This window comes from Falco punctatus, assembly GCF_963210335.1.
Source record: "Falco punctatus genome assembly, chromosome: 2".
In the NCBI taxonomy this organism is placed as follows: Eukaryota; Metazoa; Chordata; class Aves; order Falconiformes; family Falconidae; genus Falco; species Falco punctatus.
The window spans coordinates 93,747,003-93,774,225 of record NC_137581.1 but is presented as its reverse complement, the minus strand read 5'-3'; the positions used below and the strand labels follow the sequence as shown (position 1 = coordinate 93,774,225).

General features: G+C 40.3%; 1 protein-coding gene across 8 annotated transcripts in view; it reads left to right on the top strand.

Moving 5' to 3' along the window:
* Positions 1-27,223, top strand: part of GLRA2 (glycine receptor alpha 2) — a 142,137-nt gene that overhangs the window by 86,086 nt on the left and 28,828 nt on the right. For 5 of the 8 annotated variants that reach the window (XM_080375704.1, XM_080375705.1, XM_080375703.1 and 2 more), the window contains exons 8-9: positions 15,203-15,352; positions 17,216-17,335. In XM_080375704.1, coding sequence (XP_080231830.1) covers positions 15,203-15,352; positions 17,216-17,335 — 270 coding nt within the window. Of the gene's footprint in view, positions 1-15,202; positions 16,679-17,215; positions 17,336-27,223 lie in introns of those variants that run through there. The other 3 variants (XM_080375701.1, XM_080375702.1, XR_013926081.1) reach the window with 2 other exon arrangements.

The window sequence follows — 27,223 nt, the reverse complement described above, 5'->3', positions numbered from 1 at the left end:
ACCTTATGGAACTGTTGGGGGAAAGTTATATAGGTTATTTATATATAGGCTGTTGTCTTCTTTTGTGTAGGCTGTCTCAGTTTTGCAGCTTCTTTTAAGTTACACGACTCATCTGAGCAGGTCAGAATTACCCCAAAGTCAGAAAAGCTGTTCCCTTTCTCTCCTGACTTTGACATGTGCTGTGCCTGACCTGGAGAAGTTGGGCTTGAGCAGCGCCTGTGCCAGGTGTTCCCGCTGTCAGATGGACAGCAGAAAATGGGCTCTGGGGCACCAGGTGTGTGACTTTGCAAAAGGAACAAGCCCTGTGCGTTACATGGCTGCTCCTTTTTGGGAGTATTGCAGGGCAGCTGTAAATTATGCTTTTGCTGAATAAGTTGGCTTTTGCTTCTTGCTCTGAAGCCCTGGGAGTACAGAGAGGAGTATCAGAGGAAACACCCAGTGACTCTGTCTGACACATGAAAGGCCGGGCAGTCAGCTGAAAGGCGCCATCTCTTCATTCTGCAATATGGTGCCTGTGTCAAGACCCTGTATCAGCCAGATCTTTGAGGTGGATGTGCCTGCATCTTCTTCACACAATGAGATGCTGCAAGAGATTAAAAGGTGTTTATGAACTTAAAAAGCACCCATGTTTCATTAGAAAATGAACAGAACAAGAAAAGCTGAATATTTTTTATAAAGAAAACTCAAACAACTAGGTAAGACTAAGCAGAAATGCAAAGGCTCATGCACATCTCTCCTCCTACCTACTGTGTCCTCAATTCCAGCCATCCCAATGATTTGAAGTGGCAGAAAACTCAGTCTGGTCCTCTCTGAGTCTTAGGAAATTATTCTGTCCATCATCTCTGAGGTATGTCTGGCATCTCCTCAATATGGTTTCTCCAGATCCCATATCATTAAGTCTTTTGAACTTTCTCCATTTGACCAAGATTAACAGTTCCCCAAGGATGCAATAGATTCCTCTCCTTATAGGTGGGGAACCTTGTAGGTTCAGCCTCACTTATTCACTGCTTTAGAGACACAGATTGTGACACAAACTAGGAACACACAAAAAATTAAGAAGTAAAAGGACCTATACCATCAATTATAATTCCATGCTTGCAGGGAGGATAAACCCCAACACATCGCATGCAGGAGCCCAGAAAATTGCAAATAGAAATAAGAGAATCAGAAGTGATTTATTCCCTACGTCCTGCACAGATGAGCAATCTTCACTGTGAATATTCACTGAGCAGTGGCGATATGCTTGGTAGATATGGAATTGTTAGCTCCCTCCAGGATTTCTCCAGCCTTTTTGTAAGGTGAACATTCATCTGTCAGTATCATGAAGTCATCCTACAAGCAGCCAGCAAGCTTTTGCTTGCTACAGGGCAACAGACTTCAACAAGTCTTGTGCATGTGGCATCAGACTGACATGAAAACCATTCCCCTTACTTGTGCTGCAGTGCTTTGAACCTCCAGGGCCAACAGCAGCCTTTCTGAGAGTTGCCTGCATAATCCTGCAAATAGCTCTCTATCTGTACTTTAAACTGCCTCAGTCACTGGTACCGAGAGTGTTGTGAGTGTTGTCAGTGCTCAGTGGTGTGCAGCTCTGATTTTCTGTTCCTTGGAGAGTCTCTGGCTGCTTTAACTACAGCAGCAGACAGTAAAGAACAAATGCACCCACTCTGGCATTAGAAAATGGATGAGGGAGGCAGCAGTTTATAGGAGAAAACACTGGACTTCAGGCTAAGCTATCAAATAACCTTCAGAAAAGAATTTTCCTGTTGTGAAAGTCTAGTATTTTTGCTCAAAGTTAAGCTGAGAAGAAAATATAGATGTGCCCCAAACACAAGTCTGTGTGGCTAGAAGGCATCTGCACCAACATCCTTCAGTGAGAAGCCATGATGGTCTTAGCTATTGATTTTTTAATATATTTGCACTATGTTTCTAACTGTTGTGGCTGAAGATTACTTCACTCAGCCTTGCTGTGTGTTGGCACTGTTGTGAACAGAGCTCTTAGTATGAGAGTCCTGAAGACAGTTTAACATTACAGTGTGATTCAGAAAGTACTTGTATTTACAACTCAGGTGAAAATGAAATTCTCTGGAAAACACAATAGCTGCAAACAAAGCCTTAGTGCAGGACTCTGCTTGGAAGCAAAGTCTCAGAATCTGTGAAGCCCTATTTTTACTATAAATCAAGATTATTTTATCTCTTGAGTTGTTGAGGAGAGAACTGTATTCCACTTTACAATGCTAACAGCAGACCATCAGTAGGCTATTACAAATAATCAGAGTCTGCAACAGAAAATGATCATGAAAGGTGAGACTACCTCTTCTGTGCTTGAGTATCCTGGTGATTTCTTGCAGGTGTTCCTGGCAGTTCCACATGAACACAAAAGGGAGCCTACAATGATGTGTTCCTGTGCTTTTTTTTCCTGCTTTTTTTTTTTTTGTTCCATGGCTGGTCTTCCACAAGTACATCAAAAGCATAATTCAGTTAAGTGTTAATTGGTCAGATATCCCTGGATGGAAAGTACAGGCAGATCTTGATTAGGAAGTACTACCTGAATTTACAAAAGAGGAAAAGAGGATAATTAAATTTCAAAGAATGTGAACAGAAAAACCAGGGAAAGAGGTACTTGCCAGTAGCTTCATACAGCAGCTGTAGGTCTGCGAAAAGCTGGCACAATGTGAGCCCTCAGTCCAAGTCTTTTTCTTTCAAAGAGGTGGCGCAGGTTGATGATCTGGAGCTGGTTTGTGGGACCTACAGTGTGGGTCAGGTGGGTCCTTGGTTGGAGGAGTCCGTGGGAAAGGACTAAGCGCTTGGCTTCCTGCACCATCTTGAACAAGGTGTCCTTCTGCAAAACAGCCTGGGCATGCAGCCTGTGTTTCACCAAATGCAATGTTGATCTGAGGTTCTGAGCCTAAAGGCTTGAACTGATTTGGGGGTGTGATAGGTACATTTACATTAATGTGGCAGCTCTGATCCCTTTAGAATATGGAAACTGATTCAGTTTAAATAAATAAAAAAAAAAAGCCAAACAACAAAAAACTTTGCATTAATCTAGCTAAATGCTGCAGTTCATTCCCTTTTATTTAAACTCCATTTTCTTCCCTTTAACCTGCCTTATTTATCCCATTATCTTTCTTTTTGCTTATTAATATTCAGACCATCAATTTCTTTCTACATACATTTTCACCTTTGCCATTTTCTATTATTCCCATTGTACATTCTCTTTCAATTCTGCATTTAAGTGCTTTACAGTATGTGAAATATGACTCACTCACACTTACAATTAGAATTGGACCATGTTATCCCTTCTGAGTCTAAGTTTTCTTTGATGTCAGCATTGGGATTTTTTTTTAGAGACATTTTTATTTTTCATTTTAAAACTTTCCCCCCCCCCCCGCAAAGATGGAAAGAGAACAATTTGATGGACTGCATACACAAATCTATTTGTTGCACCATTGTTGTTGGCTACATATTGCTTAAATTGTCTACAAAGAAAGCATTTTTTCCCTCCCAGCTTAATCAGATGAAAGTAGCGATTCAGAATACAGAGCCCAAAGAATCATTATGTGTTGCTCAGGAACAGTAAGTAACTGATCAAGTAATAGTCAAGACAGAAGCATATGGAGATACTGACTAATGTAATGAACCATCCCATTCTCAGTTGTTTTAGTCTGATGTTATATTTAGTATTGGTAAAGCAATTTTCTCTGACTGAAGGATTGATTTAATTTACCCATTTCTGACCTAGAGAGAGTGGCAGTCATAAAATAAACAAATGCCTTTTCCCAGCAAATTACATTGCTAGAAGTCCTAACAAATCCAGAATTTAGGAGTATAATCTTAGGGGAGAATTAGAATATCGAGTCTCTATTCACAGATAGCAGAGATCACAAGTGAAAGAAGAAAAGGCATATTGCCCTAGGCATCCTTTTTCTAATTTTAGGTTTTTGTTGTTCAGGTCAGTGAATTGGATCACTTTTAATGGTTCGCTTGGTTGTGACTACAATAGGCAATACAGCACAGAGAGGGTGTTGTAGAATGTTCTGCAGTCACCTGAGCTTTAACACAATTTTCATGCCATCCAATGGAAAAAATAATACCTAAAAATGTACATATAGGTACAAATGTTCTTGGTATTGATCATGGTAGCTACACTGCCGTCTGCCAGTTCTGTAATTCTTATCTGCTTTACATGAAGTGATTTGTTCCTATTGCTACAAAAATAGAATCCTGATTTGTTAATTGATAACAGTCATGCACTAAGTCAGTTAACTCTTCGAAGGTCAAGGAATAATGCAATTTGGTGCAATTCTCTCCTAACCAGGTGGCAGAGGTAACAACTGCATTTGGCATGTCTGTGGCTGAGCTGAATGAAGATTAACTTTCACCTCAGGTGGTTGAGGCACTTTTGGATCTGCGGAGGAAATGGAAAGGGTTTTCTGAACCTGAGTTAGTGCTGTGTTTGAACCCCTCTGCCCCCAAAAAACCCAACAAACATTTCAGAAAACTGTAATCACAGCAGAAAAACTGGCATTTTGGAAGTAGGCATTCTGGCTGTACTCAGGTACATACCACATTGGCTTCTTATTTCAAATTAATCTTAAATATAAATGCTCCTTTGGTAAGTATCAGCATTTTACTCTGCTTATGAATTTAATGATACTGTTTCAAAATCCTGCCAGCGGTTCTTGCTAGCAATCATGCAATCATGGTTTTGTGTTTCCTCTTTAATCTTCCTCAGGCTTTTTTCCTTGGTGATTGTTTTTATCCAAGCTCTCATCCACTGAAGAATTTACCACTTAGAGTCCAAGTAGTGAAGTGGGCATTTAATGTCATTACAGAAATGTTATCTGTTGATTTCACTAGGCAGAGCCAGAAACTTCTATTGTAAATGTTGTAAATGAGACCAGAGACTGACATTGCCATCTAGCTACAAAGGCTGCCTGTATGTGTATTTGCCTGTGTCTTAATGCAGACACATATGATTCTCAATCTGCACTGAGCTCAGCTAGATATGGGGGTGTTGCTGTGTGATAAATGTCTTTCAATTACTTAACAATAAGAAGCTGCTTCCTTGTAGCAGGGACATCAATCCTTGTTTGTCACATTTGTAAACTGATCACCATGACTCCACCAATCTGTTGATTACTTTCTTTGGTCCAATCACAAGAAATGTCACAAATATTGGTACTATTTATTTTATTTCTGCCATCACAAGCTTGCTTTTCTGCCTTGCTTTATTCACAAGCCAAACCCAAAGGATTAATTGGTGGGGCACTGAGATGCTGTAGTAAACTGCAGGGAGTCTGTGCACAGCCAGTCCTAAGCTTTTTGTGGGGGCAGGGGAATCATTTTTCCCTTTGGTTTTGACGGAAGGAAGAAAAAGACTTAATCAAATGGTTGTGAGCTCTCATTCAAGACCAATTTCTTGAAGACTGAAGAGGACAAGACATACAAAGTAGGATTGAGAAAAGAGCAGAGGTATGCAGAATATTAGTGCAAGAAGCTGATGCTTGGTATTGCAGGTTTCTTTCTGAGACAGCTCAAGCACAGACTGCGGATTTTATTGGCTTGTCTGGGATCTGACAAAACCATTCCACCTCTAACTATGACACTAGGGTGGGGTGAGGTTAGCTGTCTCTTGGTCTGCAAGACTACTGCAGAGTGCATTTTTGTTGGCCAGTTAAACCAGGGTCTTTTTACCAGGAGAGAAGAGAGAGGCAACCTGGCTGGAGAATGACAAGACCCACAATTCCCTATTTCCATATAGTGTTGAAGATGTGGTTAAGCTGGTAGGAGTGGGGGTGTCCCCTGACCTGTTCTTTCACAGTGTTTTTCAGGATTAGGGCAATGAGAAGAATCAGCAGTGCCCTGGTGGATGACAAAGTCCTAATAAATGATGAACAGAGGAATTTGCATTACTCTCCCACCACCACCCCTCGCCTTCATAGTTTTAATTTTCTCCAAAATCTGTTTCTGTAGAGTGCTGAAAAAAAGAAAATCAGACAGAAATAACTAGCCCTTTTATTATTTGGTCTGTCTGTGTGCCCGAGCTTCATGCACCCTGATGAGGATCTGCTCAATCCTTGTTCCACTCTGCCCTTGTTTACAAGGCATGAACTCAACACAGTTCTTGGGGAGGGCCACCAGAACACTCCGTTTCCAAATAATTCAGCATTTCCCTTCTGTACCTTCTTGTTAACTGTTTCTTTAGTAGAACTGAGCTAGGCTTGAACTCCTGGCCTAGATATAAGAGACATACACTTTGTTGTCACCTTAGTGAAAACTGGTACCACACACAGTTGACCACTTGCTTACAACAGTGGGCTTTTAACCCTGGTTACAATTTCAACTAATGTTACTGTATTTCCAGTAGCAAAGGTCAACGCTCCATCCCTGCATTATCAATGCATAATAAAATTACCCAGTTTGCTCCCAAACTGAGCACCAGCACCATTATCTGTCCAAAGCACAAGCCTTTGTTTTCTCAGTTGTAACCTGCTTGGTTAGAAAAACTGCCTGAAGCGATTTTTCAGATATATATTTTTTTATTTATGTCTGAAAAACAGACAGTATTTTCAAGGAAGTCAAGGGCTTGTGAAGTGGAAATGGTACATCCTGTCTAAGTTTCGTGTACAGAAAGAATGAATTGTCAGGAATGGGAAATACAAGGCAACTACACCATATGATTGCATAAAATGACACATGATGAATATGCCAATACTTCATATGCCCTTGGGAAGGAAAAACAAGCAGTCTTGGCTTCACCAATCTGATAACTGAATCTGTATTTATGGGATTACTGTTTTCAAAGGTGGAAATACGCTTGGCGGAGAAGAGGGATCATAAAGTATGAATAGACACAGCCCATGCCAAAAAGAAATATTTTATTGCTTCTCTAGAATGGTTTTCCTTTATCTGGAAAATAAGCTTACTTTTTTTTTTTTTTTTTTAATGTGTCATATAGAATACAGTTAAATAATTTAAAGAAATATCAGTCTCTAGTACACAGTTACTGCTCTGTGATCTCTTTATCACGTCCTGCAGGATGGACTATAACACAGTCCTGCGACATCTGAATCAGGTGTTAGATTGTGTTGTAGAGGTTCACAAAGTGTTGGATGACACCTGCAGTTTCTTGGGAGTCAAGCCCATCCTGAAGGCGGGGAGCATCTTGCTTGCTCTGTTAAGTGGGAGCAGGGTTGAACTGGCACGGGGGTAGCACTCACCACTCACAAACAGGTACCGCATCTGTGGCATATGGGGCTGGTTAGCACAATTAGCTATTAGCTGTATTAGTAATTTTTGTTGCTCACCAGTGATTGCTTCTGGCTGCTGCCCAGGGGCCACTCTCTGAGCATCTTTGTAACCTTAACTCCCTGATCATCTTCAAACACTTCAAAATTTTCCTTCGTCTTTGAAAGAAAAAAGCCCCGTAAATGGTTTCTATACTTTTCCTGGCTTGAAAGCAGTCAGCATTTAGTTCCACATCAACAGTAGATGGGAAGTTTAACATCTCATGACTCAGAAGAACCAGCGATAGAAAAATAGCACAATATTTTGGATGGTAGTTTATTGACTGAAAAAGGCAGTTTTGGGTGACTGGAGCAACTTGTGAGTCCCCGCTGAGTTAGGTGGATGCTTTCAGATGGAATCTGAATAATGGAGAGAGGGCGGGAGAGTTTGTTTCAGCATTTTAAAATCAAGTATTTCTTGCTTGTTTCTTGTTTTGTTTTGAAAATTGCCTACAATTCATTTAAAAATGGAAGATGGCAAGGAAGAAAAAAAAAAAAGAAAAAAAAAAAGAGTTGAACGAAATATTTTTAGTCAATTAAAACAGTTAGAGCTGTTTTAAGAAAATAACTGGGAAACGTGTGTTTCACATGCACCATATACTGACATTTTTTCATTCATCCAACAAACAAACCGACTCAGTTATGTCATTACCTCAGAACAAACATGTTACTCTGACAGTAGTAACTTAATTCCTCAGTGGGGCATCCGGGACTTGATTTTAACCCCATTTCCCCTCAAAAGGAAGGAAGGTCATCAGCCAGACTGGTTGTCTTCCCAAGCCACCTAGCAATGCAGTAAGTGAGCTAATGAAGGACACTTGCAACTACCACAGGACTCATTCACTGATGAACTGTTGTCTCCTGTCAAAAATCTGCCCCATACTAGGTGCTTATTTTCCAGTAACAGAATAGCAGCTCTGATAGCTTATCCTTTTCCATTGCAAAATACATTATAGAAAGGTTACGGATATTAAAATCTTGAAGAGGCAAGCAAACATTTACCACAGCCTGGCAGACGAAAGCTTTTGTTCCCATTCTTTCCCCCTGCAGAAGCAGCCCCCTTCAAGAACAGGTCTCCAAGCCAGCTGTGATGGACAGTTGCTTACTTGCTCTCTCCTGAACACTTACGAGGCAATCAAACCTATAAATTTTAAACTTGGTGGAACCTGAACCACTTTGTTTTATGCCATATTGTCTATTAAGCTAAAAAGTCTTGTTGACCTGATTCATCAAGGTATTGCATGGTCACTGTGACCCTTTAGAACTGCACAGTGTAAAGGAAAACTAACTAGAAAGTGTTGCAACGACAGAGTAGTATAAAATGGTGGAGGTTTTAAGACTGGGAAAGTAATTTGCATTTTCTGATATGAATTGGGTTTAGAATGATGATATTTCATGGGTGTGAAACACTTGGGTGAAAAAAAAGATCCAGAGTAAGAGTGAAAGAAAAAGAAAATACTTGCATTGTGATAGCTTCTGACAGCATGTTCTTAATTCAGAAATTTATCTACCTGGAAATTATGATGAAGCCAGGACCGATGTTTTCAGCTTCAGCTATGTAAAGGTGATATGCAGGAAAGAGATATCAATTTCTTTATGAATTCAAGATTTGAAAAGAAAAATCCAGTATCTTTTATGATAACAGAATTTCATGTAAGTGTTTTGATTTAAAAGGATAAAGTGAAATTTAATGCAACATCAACCTTGTACTTGAAGGTAGTTTTATATAACTTTTGTTTCAGTTTTGATTTAAAATATTACTTTATTCTATTTCCATATTTCCCATCTGAAAAATTCTCTGAAACTTTTTTCCTGAAGAGATTCTTTTAATGCATAGGAGAAATTAATTACAAATCATAACATTTCCCAGCAGTTTAAAACTTTCTTATTTAAAAATTCTTGCCTAGAATGTGGTATTGTGCAAAAGGAGAGCTTTGGGGCTTCATATCACAAGTAAAAGATATTTTTTCCTGAGATCCTATCAACTAAATTAAGTTAATATAATTTTTTAACACAGGCTGAATACCTTGCCCTGCATGTTGAAGCTATTTTCACAATGCAGAACTCCAGGAGAGAATGGATGTATCTTTATTTCTATTTTACACCTGTTCGACAGAATCAGAGTTAAAGCAGTTGTCTGGAGTCTCAGGAGGTTGGCACTGTAGCAGAAATAGAGCACACATTTGGGTTGATTCACAAATGTCAACAAATGACAGCTGCTCAGCTGCAGGACCCATGATCATGTTTTCCCCCAGCTTCTCTCCACAAAAGCATATTTCATTCTGGTGGTGACACATGGTGATACGCTGAAAGGTACCCAGAAGCTGTGAGAGAGTCACAGTGCTAAAGTAAAGAGCTGGGAAAACGAAAGGTTTAATCTTCGCAGGACCTTCATGAACAGTGTAATCCTCTTTGGACTTTAATTTCCAGGAACTTCACTGGGGTCATTGATGCTAGAGCAGTGCTGTATAGAGCATAAAGTGGTCTTTCATTTATGTAGCGGGCATGGCCAAATAACAAAGGAGGAAAGTTATTAAGAGAAAGGAGTTGCTTTGTCACATTTACTATGCTTAACCTTATCATACTTGGCTCTTGGTGCAGACAGCTCTCACTGTGAAAATGTTCCCTCATTAGCTGGCACTAAAACATATACAGAGCATCTGAATAATTGAGATAATTTATGGTTTTATTGGTGGAAGCCATTAAATCCCCTCCCCCCCCCAGCCAACATTAGAGAGGAAGCTTTGCAACATGCAATAAAAAATGGAGCAGCTATTTAAAGGAAGAAAAGGACAAGAAAATTTTATTGTGCTTTCTGAACATGTTAACGCTGAACGAGGCAGAGTCTCCAAATATCCACTTCTAAAAGTACTGCAGAGTAAATGGAGCCAGTGTGCTGTTGGGGCTACAGGATTTTCAAAGGAAAGTTTGCAAGGTCTACCCTTGAAAAAAACAATCACCACTAATTTTTCATTTTATACTTGGTAGCTTGATAATGTCTACTCCAAATATGTAGTGTTATTGCAGAACTTGCATTTTGTCCTGCAAGCAAAATTATGGGAAAAGTGGCAAATGCTGAGGTAACAATCTCTATTACATAGGCTCATGTGGGGGAACTTTTGTTATTTTGCTCTGTTCTGCTTAGGATTACATCAAGATACTATGGAACTGAGATGATTCACAGACTTCGTCTAACCAAAGATGGCATATATCAAGCAGACACATATACCTGAAATAGGCATGCAAAACTCCAGTCTTGGTCAAAAATGAGAGACTGGCATTTTTAGGGTGCATTTTGTTTGACAATAATATAGATATCTACCTTCCACTTACATGCATTTTGTCCTAGAAGTGCTTATTTCTTAACATTAATTAAAAAACAAACAAACAAACAAATGAACATAACATGTTTTAAGTTAAGTGAGTATTTTCAGTACTTAAAGGGGGTTTATAAGAAAGATGGGGACAGAAGGAGTAACGATTTTAAACTGAAAGAAAGTAGATTTATTTTAGATATTGGGAAGAAATTATTCACTATGAGAGTGGTGAAGCACTGGAACGGGTTGCCCAGAGAAGTTGTGAATGCCTTCTCCCTGGATGTGTTCAAGGCCAGGCTGGATGGGGCTTTGAGCAACCTGGTTTAGTGGAAAGTGTCCCTGTCCATGGAACTAGATGATCTGTAAGGTCGCTTCCAACCCAAACCATTCTATGATTCTATGACTGAGATGAAACATCAAAAAAAAAAAGAGGTATATACTGTCCTGCATGTACCCAGTAGCGTGTATGGAGCATGGACATGGTAGCTAAGGAAGCTGGAGATACAGTACTGTGTGATGAGTCCTTACCAAAGCAGGTGATGTAAGCCTTTTTAGTTGAGCAAACATACGAGTTTTCATGCTATACTATGATCTGGGGAAAAAATTGCTGGCAACACTGTTTTTGAGGTTGGTGGAAGAACCTCACAAAGGAATGGATGTGCCTATGATATCATGAAGTACTCAGTTTTGCAGACTCCAGCTCCTACAAGCCTGTCATTCAGCAATATTTTTAACTGAAAATAAGATGTGAAACGTTCCTTGTTACAGTGCAAAGAAGAAATAAAAACCTGGGAATGAGATGCACACTAGAGGCTGCCAAGTGGAGAGTTTTCTGTGGAGGTGTCCTGGTTTTGGCTAGGATAGAGTTAATTTTCTTCTCAGTAGCTGGTACAATGCTGTCTTTTGGATTTAGGAGGAGAATAATGTTGTTAACACATTGATGGTTTTAGTTGTTACTAACTAATGTTTATGCTAAGTCAAGGAATTTTCCATTTCCATTACCAGCGAGAGGGCTGGAAGGGCACAAGAAATTGGGAGGGGACACAGCTGGGACAGCTGACCTGAACTAGCCAGAGGGGTATTCCATACCACAGAACATCATGCTCAGTATATAAACTGGGGGGAGTTGGCTGGGGCCTGCCCATAGCCGCTCGGGGACTGGCTGGGCATCAGTCAGCAGGTTGAGAGCAATTGTATTGTGCATCACTTGTTTGGGTTTTCCCTTTTGATTTTATTATTCTCTCTCTCTCTGTGTCTGTCTCTCCCCCGTTTTCATTACAATTGTTGTTGTTGTTATTATTATTTTATATTTTAATTATTAAATTGTTCTTAAATAGCTGAGGAGCTCCTAGAAAAAGGCATTTCATTTACATGTGAGACACTGCAGAGAGAAGCTACAGCATCTGGTAGGCAAATGGTTATAGCACTCACCTGGAATGTGTAGATCAAATTTACATCCTCTCTGTGCTCGTCTCACTGAGGAAATTGTTCAAGCACCATGAAATACTCTCTGATAGGGCCTTCCCAATTCCTGCATGAGTTTGGGACAAACAGACAGAGAATGACTTCATTTTGCACTGCTTAGGATTCACTCTGGGAAGAGGAGACTGTCCTCAGTCCCCAAGCCAATGTATTTTTAAGTGTTTTCATAGAAGATGGGACAGCTTCAGCAGGGGTGGTTGGGAGAGGTCCACTTCAGATCGGTCTGTGATCTAGTAGATATGACCATTTCCTAGTCAAAGGAAGACACAGGTTAGTCAGCCAAAGCAGACAGAGACCCTAAAATCCACTGAAACTTTGCACTGTGCATACTTTAGATAACAAAGTGCCAGTCTAAAATCTGGTCACTCACTTTAGGACTTTGGAAACGTGTACCAGGTGAGGCCCTCCTAGACTTGGTGTAATAGATCTATGTCATCCTCCATGCATAGATAAAGGTGGCAAGAAAAAAGTCTGGCTTCAGAAAATTGCATGGGTTTTTAGGTTTTTAGCAGCATAGTTCTGTACACACTGGGGATACATAGACAAAATTACATAAAGTGATTTGAAAGCAAAGTGGTCAACTTTCACTCAATGCAGGACTTTTCCATTTATTTATTTTTAATGTGTTGTTGGAAGCAATAGCTTTCTGTTTTCTCATTTAAAGCTGTGCCATGATATGGCAATAGCTAAACAATAAAACAAGATACATACCTGTCAAGCTTATAGTGATCCTCTGACTCCAGCCCAGCAGGCTGGAGTTAAAATAATCTAGCTGGCTCAGCAATTGTGTGGATGTCAGTTATGGCAGCACTGTGTAAGTGGCAGGAAGGCAAACTCAGGGCTTCCTTTATTATTTTACCCTCCTTGCTTTAAGCCCACTAGGACAGGATTTGCACAGTCAGAAATGTTGATTCTTGTGGCTTCAGCTCCCTGCATTGTGCTGTCTCCGGCAGCACAGTCCAGCTGTTTATGCATGTCTAATACGTCTCCTAAGGGCATTTGTAAAGGAAAACAAGCTGCCCCTTCAAGCAAGGTAACAAACAATCTAAACCCAGCCGCATTTTACACAAATTACACTGACTTGATTCCTACTGTGCCTCAGCCTGTGGCACAGAGCGTCTGGGACGTGGCAGAGTTTTCGCTGGGTTTCACAGCTGCTCAGTAAAGATGTAACTTGTAAAATTTGTTTATGTGTGGAAGAGAGAAATGCATACCTGCTGTGTATCTAACTGAAAGGCACAGATTCACAGTGTCACCATGGCGTGCTAAATCTCCCTCTTCCATCTCAGCCTATGCATGTTGTACTTGGGCATTGCACTGCGGAGCTGCACTTTTGCCTCAGCTACTGAAATGTATGTTCCCGTGATGCAGGCTGAATAACAGTACTTTTCTCCTCTAAAATGTCTGGGTCAGTGTTCAGGATCTGCAGGAATGGAGCTCTGTATCCTTTCCACCACGCTTTAAATGCCAGTTCTTCTGCTTGTATTGCTTACTGCAGCACATAGTGCAGTATATTCTGTTTGATGGTAACAAAAAATGTTCTACAGACTTCAAAAAAGCATGCTATTCAAGCACATGGCAAATGGGAGAAAAACCTACTGAAATATGTGTGCTTCCCTTCACCATGAAATGGTGGCCTCTATCATAAGGGCAATGTCATTTTCAATAGTGTGTGCAAAAACTAGAGGTGGAGTTTTCCAAGGAGATTTGGTCTTGTAAACATTAGAGTGTTAGATGCTCAACACATACTTTTCTTCTTTCTTTTCAGACCACTGCATGTTTTGACTGCATTGAAATATTTAGCCTGCAGTTGTATTAACATTTAGATGTTAAATGCCTTTGATTATAATTTTTCAGGGTTTAGGTACAATTCATTTTGCTTATCTTGATTCAGTTGTATGGTGCTGCCATTTGAAGTGGGTGACCTTGGGTATCTGAGACATCTCCAGAGGACTGGTTTGTATGGTACTGGACATTTGTGCTTTGCTGAATTAGCAATTGGAGGCTAGGTACCTAATGTGGCAGTATGTGATGCTTTTATTTAGACAACTGAGTAAAGCCGTGTGTGTCTATGTTTAGACAGTGGTTTTAAGCTCCTCTTTAAAGAAATGAAGAAGCACTATTTGGATGTTATTCATCTCATCCTAGAGAAGACATCTAAAACAGCTCAGATGCATCCTAGAAATGCTTATTCTTCAGGGGTTATCTTCATTCCTTGATTTATTTATATCAAAGTAGTTTAGACAACTACCTCACATGTATGCTGTAGACATTAAAAGTCAGATGTTTTTAATTTCACCCTGTATGAAATATCTGATAAACAAAAGAGACAACCTGCCGTTGCCTAATCAGAAGATCTCTGCTTAAAAACTGCAAGACTACAAAAGAAGGCAGCAACCAAATACAGTATGGAGGACAATGTACTTTTGATATGCATAGTGTGTGCTCATTAATTGGCTACTGTCTGGCTCAGTGTGGGTAATATGATAAAAATCTTGTGACATTGCAGTGCTGTAATATATCTGACAAGTCAATTTGAATGCGAATAGGCTTTTATTAGAACAGAGGCATCTGGTATTTGTGTATTTGTAGTAGACAACATCTATGAAGATTTATTTTTCTTATAAAATTGCAGGGTAAAAGTCAAGCAACTAGGATTGAATATTTAATTAGCAAAGTTATATGAACCCATAGGATACAGTACCCTGACTTTACTTTGAGGTTATGGGTATCAAACATAGCTAATTAATCAATATCATAATTGGTTTGTAAAAGATAAAAAAGGCGATAACTATATAACCATAAACTTTCTGGAGTTTTTTTCAATAGGTGTTGTATCATGCCTTGTATTTGAATTCTTTCTGGTAATCTATGATTGTGACTATAAGAGCACTTGTATTTTGTTAGACTAATCCTGATTCTTTTCCTAAAGTCAGCAGGTCATATTTTTTGTATTCTTTGTGAACATGCACCAAAACACAAAACAAAGAAAACCCCACCTCACTGAACAACTGGAACTCATGATGTGCAGAAATACGTTTATTTCTTCACATCAAAATCTTCAGCTTATGAAGAAGGTTGAAATATAACATACTGTGTCCTATTTCTTTCTAGGTCTCCTATGTGAAAGCTATCGACATCTGGATGGCGGTGTGCCTTCTCTTTGTCTTTGCTGCATTACTGGAGTATGCAGCAGTCAACTTTGTTTCAAGGCAGCACAAGGAGTTTCTGAGGCTTCGAAGAAGGCAGAGAAGACAAAACAAGGTACAGCTGCTCTTTACTTGGGGTGACTGAGTCTGCCCTGACAGCATGCTGACGTGCAGTTGATTTCTCACCTCAGTTGTTCTTGTCCGTGCAGGAAAGTCTCATTCTAAAGTTTCCTTTTGAATGATTTACTCCTTGATAAAAAGCTGATGACTGGCCACTGGGTTTATTTGCTATTTATGAAGTTATTCATAAATTAAAATATATTTGACACTGATTCCAAGGATTTCATTCTCTTCTTACAATTGCTGGGGCAGCTGTACCTTTACAAACATTGTGCTCTATGTGACACCCACCAGTGGATAAGGAACCATTGCAAGCAATGACATAGACAGGGGACCCGTAATATTTCCTTGGCATCATCCAGATCTGCTGACATCAGCACATGGCTGACACTCATCTTTTCGAGTGCTACCCTATCTAGTCATGATAAAATGTGACATTCCTTAGGGTATCCTATTGCAGAGTGATCCACAATTCTGTGCTCACTTTTAAATAACCAGCAACTGGTGTCTTTCCCATCTGAAACCAGAAAACATGGCCACTGTACAAAAGAGAAAGATCAGGAGAATGTCCTCTCTAGATGCTACTATTTCACAGTTAGTTACTGGTACAAACTTCACATTTTTAACAGAGGGCCTATTTGTGAGTATCATTATCACATCACTTTTTACCAGTGACTATAATGTAGAAGAAAGGCTTGTTTTTAACCTAGATGTTAGTCTAGAAATATTTTTAGGAAGTCTGTCCATCTTTACTCATTTTTTTCTTTGTTAAATGGAAAGACAAGAATAGACATTAAATTGTAATCCAGTTATGATCATTTCCACAAGTGTAAAGGCTTCATCTTTCCTATGTCTGTGTCACTGGTTTTCAGTATCAGTAGAAACATTTAGGTTTAGGCTGTACATATGCATTTTCTAGGTGAAGTAAATATTTCCTTGAGCTGCATGGGTGCTTCAAGCCACCAATAATGGTTTCCTTTACAAGGGGGATGACAACAATGGCACAGGGCATTTGTGTTTTGACAGATCTGTCTAATAAATGTTCTGTAGTTAACATATTATTTGATGGATGCTCTGGGAAGCAACCCAGTGCTGTTCTCTGCTTTAATATTGTTGTCAGGTGAATTGAGATTCCCGTTAAGATTAAATTACAGGAGGGAGCAGAAATGCTTGCCCATCTACATGCCAGATGCCCTGCTGGAAGCCTTTATTTCCAAACCCAACATGGCAGCAGCAGAAGCTGCTATATAGGGTCTGTAATTTCAGTTTGGGATACAACATCTTCTTTAGAGATGAACAAGTAGGCAAGAAGCCACCATTGGTAAGTAACAGTATCCAGTGGCATCACTCAAAAATTGTGAGGTTTTGGTCCATGGAAGTGGTTATTCATCTGCTGTGGGAATTATTATTCTGGTGACTATTAAAAGAAAGTTATTTAAAACAGAATCACCAGAAGACCTGTGTTTATCCTAAACTAGTCAATGCATGGAGTCTTTGCAAAATGGGTAATGCCCCAATTAAATACAAGGAAATATTCTGCTGGAGTAAGACACACCTGTCTGTTTGCACAGGCTTGCTTTTACTTTTCACGTGAATCTGGTTGCATGAATTTCAAAACAGAGAATAATGTTACTAAGGCCATCTCTTTAGGAGGTGTTTTCTGCATCTCTTTACTTGATTTTCTCTCTCACAATTTTCTCAGTTTATTTGCCCTGAAAGTGATTCACATTGTTTTGCATGATGGTCTTCTCTAACTGAGCCGTTCTTCTCTTTGCGTGTTGTGTATGTGTGTTGTCATGTTACTGCTGTGCTATTCTCATTCTTGCTGCTGCTGTCTGTGCTGACACTCTGGGGACAGGCACAGGCTATAACTGTTGGGAATGAAAACGTCAAGTCCGTGCGGCGCATGAATGGCTTGCGGAGCAAAGAGTCATCAGCTTACGGGACAGTGAATCAGATCGGCAATTCAAGTTTGAGGGTAAAACTGTAGTGAGAAAGAGAACGCAAGAGAGAGTTTTAGTATGTGCAGTGATGTCATAAATCAGCAAAACTGATTATTTTGATGGCATCACCAGCACTCTCTTGTATTTTCTTTGCTAAATGTTCCCACAAAATACATAGTACTGTCCCCAGCATGAACAGCAGTTTTATATTGTACATTCTTGTGGCCCATCCTTATGCTTGCTTTTTCCCAAGGCTGACTTGTGCCACTCCCATTCCAAACCCTCCAAGGAAAGAGCATGTATATTTGGTAGCCTGGTCTTATGTAAATATAGGGTAAATGAGGGGGACAGGAGCATAAGACATGCCTTATCGCAGTAAATCCCACATTGTGTCATCTTTCAGATAAGCATATTCCAACAAAATTTGGTATATATAAGGAAATGCATTTTTATTGGTATGGTATTTATTCCTGAACTGTCAACCTGCAGTGTTCCTCCTAGTGATGTCCTGAGACCCGCTTAGTGGGGTATGAATAGCTATGAATGAAAAAAAGTATTTCACTGGTTTCTTTTTATTTGCTTGGAGAAGAGCCATGGGGCTGAAATCTTTTACACAGTGTAATGTGTAGCAGATCAGAAGCAGTATGATAGCAGCTGATAGATCCAGATTATAGCTGAGTTGTGGAGGTAATAAAATCAGTGATGGAGAGAGAAACGAGCTTAGTGTGCAGTTCACTGCTTGGTACTGGTGGCTGAGATATAAAATGTATTCATTTAAATAAAATGGGGCTAGGATTTAAATCGTTCAGGACCTGATTTCCCAGAACAAAAACATCGCCTGAGCAGCTTTTGAGCTGTAATGGGCCTCTGACTTTGATCAAGCTCTGTAAAGTTATGTGATTATAAGATGCAGATGATTTCAGTGGATTTTGTACACTGTAAAGGGAATTAGTAGCTTTCAAAATCAAAGCAAAACCCACAATTCACGTTACACAGCAAAAATTAGGATAGAGGGTTTACAATGCAATAGATTGTTCATTTTCAGAGCTGCAATGTCAAGCAGTAGGAGAGAGCCTTCATTTCTGGATGCTTTCTATTATAGAAGTAATAATATTTGCACCTATACAAAACTGAACAAAAAAAGAAAAAAATCAGGGTCTCTAGAAGATATGACTGATATTACTATACTGCCACTGGAAAGCTGATGCCATACAACTACAAAACCAGTCCAAATAAGTACTCAGTGTTGCGTGTCTTATCAGTCACAAAATGCTAGTAGTCCAGCTAAGCTTTGTGTAAAGCCTGGTTATCCTTTCCCTAAGAAAATCTTGCAGAAACCTCTCTTCTACTTTTGAATATTGTGCATTATATATACAGCCAGGGCAGTACACAAAGGGGCCATACCGCTGCAGTACTTCTGCTACAGAGCCCTGAGAGCTGGAGCTGCACTGACGCTGATCTCCCCTGGAGAACTCCCTCCACAGAAGTGATGTGCACTTGAGAGGTGAACAGAGGAGACATACTAAGACAGAGGTTTTTGGAGCAATGCTACCATAGCTGCAGCTCAGTACTTTTGGGCTCAAGAGAAGGATGTTTATGGGCAGAGGAAAACATTGCAACATAGCCTGTGGTGGAAACCTCTCAAACAGGGAGCCTGACTTGCTGAAGGATAGCTCACTGAACCAAGGGTGTATGGTGAATGCAAATCTAAAAGTCATAGTCAAGAGGAGACAGTGTAAAAGAAGGGTGATTGAATATTTATACTGCATCATTCAGTGCTAATCTGGGGAGAGAAAAAATAGGTGTTAAATCACACCTGACCAGGATTCCTGGATTTAGCAGCTAGATCTACAAAACAAGAAAAACAAATTTCCCAGTTTTGTAAACCTATATGTCTCTGTCACTGCTTTCATTATTGCTTCTGCTGGGTCTTGTTCTTCATAGTGCTGCAACCCTCAGAGCATTTCATGAAAGCACAAGACACATTAAGAGACTATCAGATCTCTTAAGCCAAAGATCAGACTGGTTATTGTTTCTCTAGGAAAGTCTGGGTTGTATTGTTGATGGTCCAGAAATTGTATTTGCAGCTGAACCATTGACCTGTCATTGCATTAGGAAAGATTGCACTACCAGGACCTGTTGCCATCTGCCACACAGAATAACTCCCTGTATCCTCAGATAATCAGTGCTTCAACCTATCTGCCCTCCTTGTGCAGTATCTGTTGGAGGAAGCGTTCAATGCCTGTCCTAAAGATTCACGTAGTCTTCCTGCTCACAGTGAAATACAGCCATCAGTGGCAAGACTTCACTGCTGAGAGAAACGGTTGCCTGTTACTATATATCATGATACTACCTTTTGCATAGAGAGACTACAGGCTGCAGAAGCCATGAGTCTGATGTTACTAAGGATGTAGTAGCTTTTCATTATATTAAAATCTAAATGTGTGTAATGCCAGATCACCTGAAAGAAAATACCTTCTTCTTAAAATATTATCTATAATAATAAAAAAGGATTTGCTTATTTTTCAAAATGATGGGTTTCCAGGGAAGCAGAGCTCTGTTTACATGGGTTCAATCATGTCTTTTTGAAAACAGCAATTATTATGTGATATGATCAGTAGTCAAAATGAGTCACAGTATACTAGTATTCATCCCACCATCTCAAAGGTGACTTCCTAAATTATATGTGTGGAGGTTCCCACTGTGACCAAGAATAGGGGTTAAGTTTGGGACCATTAGTGTTAAAAGCAATACTTCAGTGTGAATGAAAAACTGTGCAGCTGGAGGCTGTGACAGACTTTAATCCCATGTGCAGGGAGCACAGAGCAATACAAATAACAATGTTGCAGCCAAGGGGGTTCACATGCATGCAGATTAGCAAAGAGAGGCACAAATGGTGTTTCCAAATGAAACAGCCAGGACTGAGGCTAACTGCTAGCAGCAAAGGACAACTACTGAGAAAAGATGGCAGTCCCTGGTCGAGTGCATCAAAGAACTGCTGGTCACTGGATGGAGCTGCTGGTGGTGAGGTGGGTACCCCAAGTGCTGAAACAAAGTCACTGCGACTGTCAAGATAAGCCAGTATTTCTATGTTTAAAAAAGAGAAGAGGTATGCATTGAGTAACACCGATTTTCAAAGGTCATCTCTGCCCTTTTACTCATATTGAAATCCCTTCATCAGACCCTCCCAAAAATTTCTAAGGTTTTCTAGACTTGCCCATCAAAAAAAAAATAATCGGTGCCTTCAGCCTGACTTTGCCTTTAAAACACTTGGTACTACTCTCCCTGGTGGAAATTTTTTCCTGCTACCATCCATGTGCACCACAGTCAGCAGGATGATGTGAACGATTTGCGTTATGTAAGGTGCCGCATCATGTGAATAATGGAAGTGCTCAAGGAAAGCCCTTTTTGCTGACCTATTTTTGGTACTCAACTGAGTGAGCTTGAGCAAATGAGTTTCATTGTGAAAAATAGGAATCTGATTCTGAATGGCTTTCTCTCTGTCTTGCATCTTGCTTGCTTAACGGATTAAAGAGCACGTAGCTTCCACTGTAAATAAACACCCTTAAGATCATAGAATCACGGAATGGTTTGTGTTGGAAAGGATCTTAAACACCATCTAGTTCCAACTCCCCTGCCATGGGCAGGGGTACCTTCCACTAGACCAAGTTGCTCAAAGCCCCAGCCTGGCCTTGAACACTTCCAGGGAGGGGACATCCACAGCCTCTCTGGGCAACCTGTTGCAGTGTCTCACCACCCTCATAGTGGAGAATTTCTTCCTTATATCTAATTTAAATCTACCCTCTTTCAGTCTAAAGCCTTTATCTCTTGTCCTGTCACTACATGTCCTTGCAAAAAGTCCCTCCCCAACTTTCCTGTAGGTCCCCTTTATGTACTGCAAGGCCATTATAAGGTGTCCCCAGGGCCTTCTCTTCTCCAGGCTGAACAACCCCAACTCTCTCAGTCTGTTTTCATAAGAGCATCTGCTCCAGCTCTCTGATCATCTTTGAGGCTCTCATCTGGACTTGCTCTCACATGTCCACATTCTTATAATGCTGGGGTCCCCAGAGCTGAATGCAGCACTCCAGGTGGTGTCTCACAAGAGGGGAGTAGAGGGGGAGAATCACCTCCCTTGACCTGCTAGTTACTTTTCTTTCAATGCAGCCCAGGATACAGCTGACCTTCTGGGCTGCAAGTGCACATTGCCAAGTCATGTTGAGCTACTTGTCAACCAACAACCCCAAGTCCTTTTCCTCAGGGCTGCTCTCAATCCATTCTCTGCCCAGCTGGTATTTGGGCTTGTGATTGCCCTGGCCCATGTGCAGGACCTTGTGCCCTGTTGGACTTCATGAGGTTTGCAGAGGCCCACCACCCAAGCCTGTCAAGGTTTCTCTGGATGGCACTCTGTCCCTCCAGCGTGTTGACTGTACCACACATCTTGGTGCCATCGGCAAAGTTGCTGAGGGTGCACTCAATCGCAGTGTCCGTGTCACCAACAAAGATGTTAGAAACCACCAGTCTCAACACCAGCCCCTGAGGATCACCCCTCATCACTGGTCTTCACTTTGATATTGAGTCGTTGACTGCAACTCTTTGGGTACAACCATCCAGACAATTTCTTATCCACTGAGTGGCCCATCTGACATATCCATGTCTCTCCAGTTCAGAGACAAGATATTGTGTTACTTTTCTTTTTCCAGGGTGATTGCATTAGTACTTTAAGTAACCACACAGGGAAAAATCCAGTAGATGATAAATACACCAAAACAATCATTTAGCTGGAAGTTATAGCCCTGCATACAATCACAGAGAAACAGGCACAATACATTTCAACATGTTGCCATGTCACCTTGTGATTTCATCTGAATGTCCTTGTCTGTCTTTTTATTGTGAGCATGAGTAGGGTAGGAATGGCGCTAATTAACATCAGTCAAAGTATCTTTACTGTTTATCAAATGGACTCACTACAGTGAGTTTAAACATTTTTAAAAAGCATCATCTCAAACTAGAAAAACATCTTGATATAAATCCTTAGTCTAGCTCTAGCCACAAGTCTAGAGACAGGCGTCCCCAAAGAAAGAATAACTTGTAGGAAAAGAAGCAGCTCAGCCATGGCCATGGTACGCAAGCAATGGATCAAAAAAATCTCGTAAGAGCAGACTGTCCAGGTGGTCAGAGTAAGCTTACAGGAAATGCAGATTTTCCAGTGAGAAGCAAACACAGATAAAAGGAGTGGAAGAGAGAAACTGTTTTTTATAAGGACCTGTTTACAAGTGTCATGAAAAGTGAAATGGAAGCTTTTCCCTCCCTTATTGGAAGAGGGAGGGTAAAAAACCTCAAAACAAGCATCTGTGTTTCAGGTGTTCTACAGCCTCAGACATAATAGGATGATGGACTACAGGGGTGGATTTTTCACCTCAAATCAAGAAACAGAAGAGAAAAAGGATAGTTATATTTCAAAGGAGATAACTCTGAAAAGCAAATAAAAAATGGGGTGCATTACACATTCTGTAATCAAAATCAGACTAATTTATGGAACATGTAATACCAGTTCCTGAGAAATACCTCTAAATATCAAAGCTTTAATTAAAGCTGATAGAATACAAGTGCACAAGCTGAAGTAATGGAATCCAGGTAGCAGAACAGAGGCAAAGCCAGGAGAACAAAACCAGGAGAAAAAATTACATTTTCTGAATAAAAACCACCCAACAACAACCTAAAACAAAACTAAAAAAATACAAAAATTGAGGGCAGAAAAAAAATGCCTAGTCTAGAGGTGGTGAAAACCAGAGAAGTGGAGAACTGATGGGAGTTGGTAAGGCTGCAAAATGGTGAATATATCTGCGGAAATGCTCAGTGGTGCAACACAGAGTGCTCTGTGGGGTCAGGGGACAGATAATCAAACCGTAGGGACCAGGCATGGCACCAAAACACCAAGCAGGACATGATACAGTATAGTGATTCACGTTGACCAGCTTGCAAATACTTTAGCAAATTACTCCTTAATATTAAATAAGAACGGGATATAAGCATTTCAAGGGGCTACAGAATAGTAATATTACAATATTTCAGATGATGCAGTGACTGTATGCTGGACCATCTGGAAAAGGCAGGAAGAGTACTTCATAAAGTGTTATTTTGTTCGTTTGCCCGGTAGTGTTACTTTTCTTTAGAAACTCCAAATCCTCTCTTGTATCTGAAAGGATCACCTCCGAACTCACAAGCCTTGGGGACTGAAGTTTGCACTTCAGTCAAGTGAGTTTGTCCTGGTAGTTACTCATGAACAGCAGGTAACACTCCAGAAATGAACTCTGCAGTTTTCCAGCTCATGAAAGGTACTCTCCAGCTGGGTGCAAATGTATCATTTTTTAGTATACCTAGGGGACAGTGCAAACTGAAAATAGGGCAGAGGAAGCTAGAAAGAGCCAGGAAATAGTGTTCTTGTTTTTGATGTTTTAAAGTGACAAGAAGTAGCTCTTCAAGAACCATCTATGACAGGCACAAGCTTTGGTTTTCTAGATTATTTTAGAAAGTGGTGGTTCTTTCACTGGATGTGTTCTGGCTCACCTCATTTCATGGAAAAAAAACGCCAAACCAGTGAAAAAATTGTCAAATACGTGTTTTATGATAAAAAATGAAGAAAGGGGACTTCAGCAGGAGTATGTTTACTCTAAAGTGCCCCTACCCAAGACTCCAGAAAGGAAGTGAAAAAACACTGCAGTACCAAGATTTAGGTTTAGGCTGCACAAGGGGTCAAGGAAACAACTTTTCCCCAAAGCTGGCTTTTTTGTTCTTTCCCTATAGGTAGGTGATCTTTACTGTTTCCCTGCCTAGAGTCAGGACCCAATAAGGCCCAGTCTCTGTGGTTATTACTGCAGTGATTGTCAGGCCCTCTTTCCAATGGTGTGTGTGTGTGAATACACCTGGGAGCAGAACAGCTTCTGATCCCACGTAGCCAGAGGTAAGTCATGATGCTTCAGTTCTGAGTTCTGTCGCAAGCCTCATTTTCAACACTAGAGTATTTCAGTGTGAGTAAATACAAATTAGTATTTCTGCAAGAGAATTGAAGGGTCGGGCAGTTAGAGCCAAGCATAATGCAGGCTGAGAATACCAGAAGTGCTGTATCCGTGTATTTCTGCCCTGACTGGCAACCGTGCTTGCCCTGCACATCTCCAGAGCATAGTACACCAGTTGTATCAAATTACATGGTAAATTGGCGAGATGGGCAAGTGTTCAGTAGGATCCATGAAATGCATATTTACATCTGACCCAATTAATCCCGTTCTCCACAGGGGATAGAAGCTGCTATTTGAATGTAATTAATTGTGAAGCATTCTGTAATGATGTTGTCCAAATGACATTGTGAAAAACCAGATTGTATTAAGTAGACTGTTGAAACATCATGCTGTCTCAAGGCCTGGAAAACTTCATGGGTTTCAGTAATATCCAGTTTTCACAGTACTTTTTAAAAAGTGTTGTTGAAGCCATTTGTTTCTCTATCTTGTTTTCCAAAGGAAAAACAACATTATTCAGTCATTTCTGTACAGGTTGACAGCCATTGCTTATGGCAAACCGATCAGTCAGACCTGTTTCTGACACATTTAGTTTGATTTAATTATCAGACATTATTTCACTTGATCCACTGCTAAAGCAAGATACTATTTACTGTAAATATGGATATTTGTATTTGGGTATTTCTTTTGCAGCCTAATTGAAACTCCACATATTGTGAATGCTTGTTGCTGAGTCTTCCTGGAGTCCTCACAAGGACCCATTTCAGGTTGAAAGCATCTGAAAACTCTGTGCCAAGCCCAACCACAGGTCACTAGAAATGTACCCACCTTCACTCTTTGTGACTGGACTCTCGTCATGACATCTCGGAGCTGGCACAGCCCTGGCTCTTCCCACACAACAGTTCTTTACTACAACAGGTTCAATGTCAAGAAGGACTTACTATTGGAAATCTCAGTTTTCCAGTAGATGGTTGAATGTATCTGGCATACTGAGTGTGCCAGAGTGTTTTTAGCTCCTGGAGGAACAGATTGGAAAGGCCAGAGAAAGCTGCTGCAGTTGTTAAAACACGTGAAGTGACAGAAGTCCAGAATCCTACCTGTGAATTTCTGCATCAAGCCTGTAACTTCTTCTGAGAGATAGCGTAGCCATAATTTAATCATTTTCATTAATCATTTAATTTCTGATTTCTATGTGTAATTCCTCATAGAGATACTGTGTGTGCATTTGTACACATACATTTATAATCCACTTGCATAAATGCAAGTTATTTTACCAAGGTGCCAAGGTTTTCATTTCTCTGTGATATCATGACAAGACTCCTAAGAGACATGAGACCTTTGTTTTCATGCCTCATCTCACTCTCTTCAAGTGGTTCTCCACGTTTTCTGAGATAACGTTCTGCTAGTCATGTGGAAGTGCTCTGCCTATGACTGACTAATTCATTCTTCTGTTAAACCTTCCCAAGACTGCTGGTGGTAGAGACTTACCTTTGAGTGCTCTGTAATCTTCATCTGTCAAAAGGATAACTAATTAAGAACGGAGATCACAAACCCTGTTCATTAGAGATTATCAGAGTTGCACAAATCTGATATCTTGTGTGCCATTCTAGGAAACCAATTTGTGCATTTCTTCTTCAGATTGGGAAGTCTTACAGGTGCCTCTGTGTAGCAGTCCTGATACTCTCTAGCACAAACTTTCTGAGAAATGAGTTTATCAGTGTTCTGTTAACTTATGCCATCTTTCTCTTTCACTTCCATGGAACGCTAATTTTTCTAATATGGTTTGCTTCAGTTGTCAAATTGACAGGAAAGATCTGTACAACAACAGCTATTTATGCAAAAAACAAAGGGTTTTACCACATTTGCAGGTTTTGCAAAGCACAATAGCTAACAAGGGACTGAGTCTCCTCATTTGCCCCATCTGCAGAATTTTCATCTGAGGACTTTTTTTCTGTGCTGAGCATGGCAGGCAAGAGAAATTATAGCAAGTCTAATCAAGTGTGGTGTTGCTACAGGCTGGTGGGATAGAGAGAATTTGTGCATCGCAGGATTTTTTAGAGCCCTTGGTATCTTTTGTCTGCAGGACATACAAGGTCCTATTATTTTTTCTCACTATTGCTTACATAGTTAGATGAATTAAGATGTATTTGTCTTAATACTGAGGTCTTTGCGGTCTGGAGCTCATCAGTGAAATGGAAAATGGAGGGTGGTGAGCAGGGCAGCTGTTTCTGCATCATCCTACCCTTTGTCTGGTCCCACGTGTTTCGTTGCATGTGCGGCATGGGTGTTTATACTGTATAAATACATTGCCCTGACTTTGAAAGTTTGGTGACCCTGCCACTGTCACGGTAGTTCTCGTGAGAAATCTGGGGGACATTCTTGTGTTTGCAGATATTTACACCAATGAGTGGATAGCTAAGTATTCTGAACATCACTCTGTGCTCTTGTTTAATAATTTTCCACACCTACCAATAGACTATAGGTATTTCCTATAACCTTCCAGTGGCTCTTGCAGAAGACAATTACCTTTCTTGCAAATTTTGCAAGTTCTTGTCACATCTTTTACAGAGGAGCAGAGGCAAATTATGCAGCTGTTCAACTGCAGTTTCCTTATTAGACCATAATGTCAGCTAATCTTCCATCAGACAGGTCCCTCCTTGGGTATTTTTGTGTGTATGTGCCTAAGATGAAAAAGCAGAGAAGGCGTAACACATTTTAGATATTATTCTCCCTACATTAGCTTTACACTGTATTTCTCACATAGGTCACTGGATTTCTTTTGTGCCTGTCTACCTAGTAAATGTCAGTTTCCCCCAGGCTCTCATATGCTGACGTGTCCTGCCATGCCTGAGCTTCAGCTTTTCTGAATTTATTAGTTCTAGTTTTCTCTCTGAGCCTCTTACATTTGGG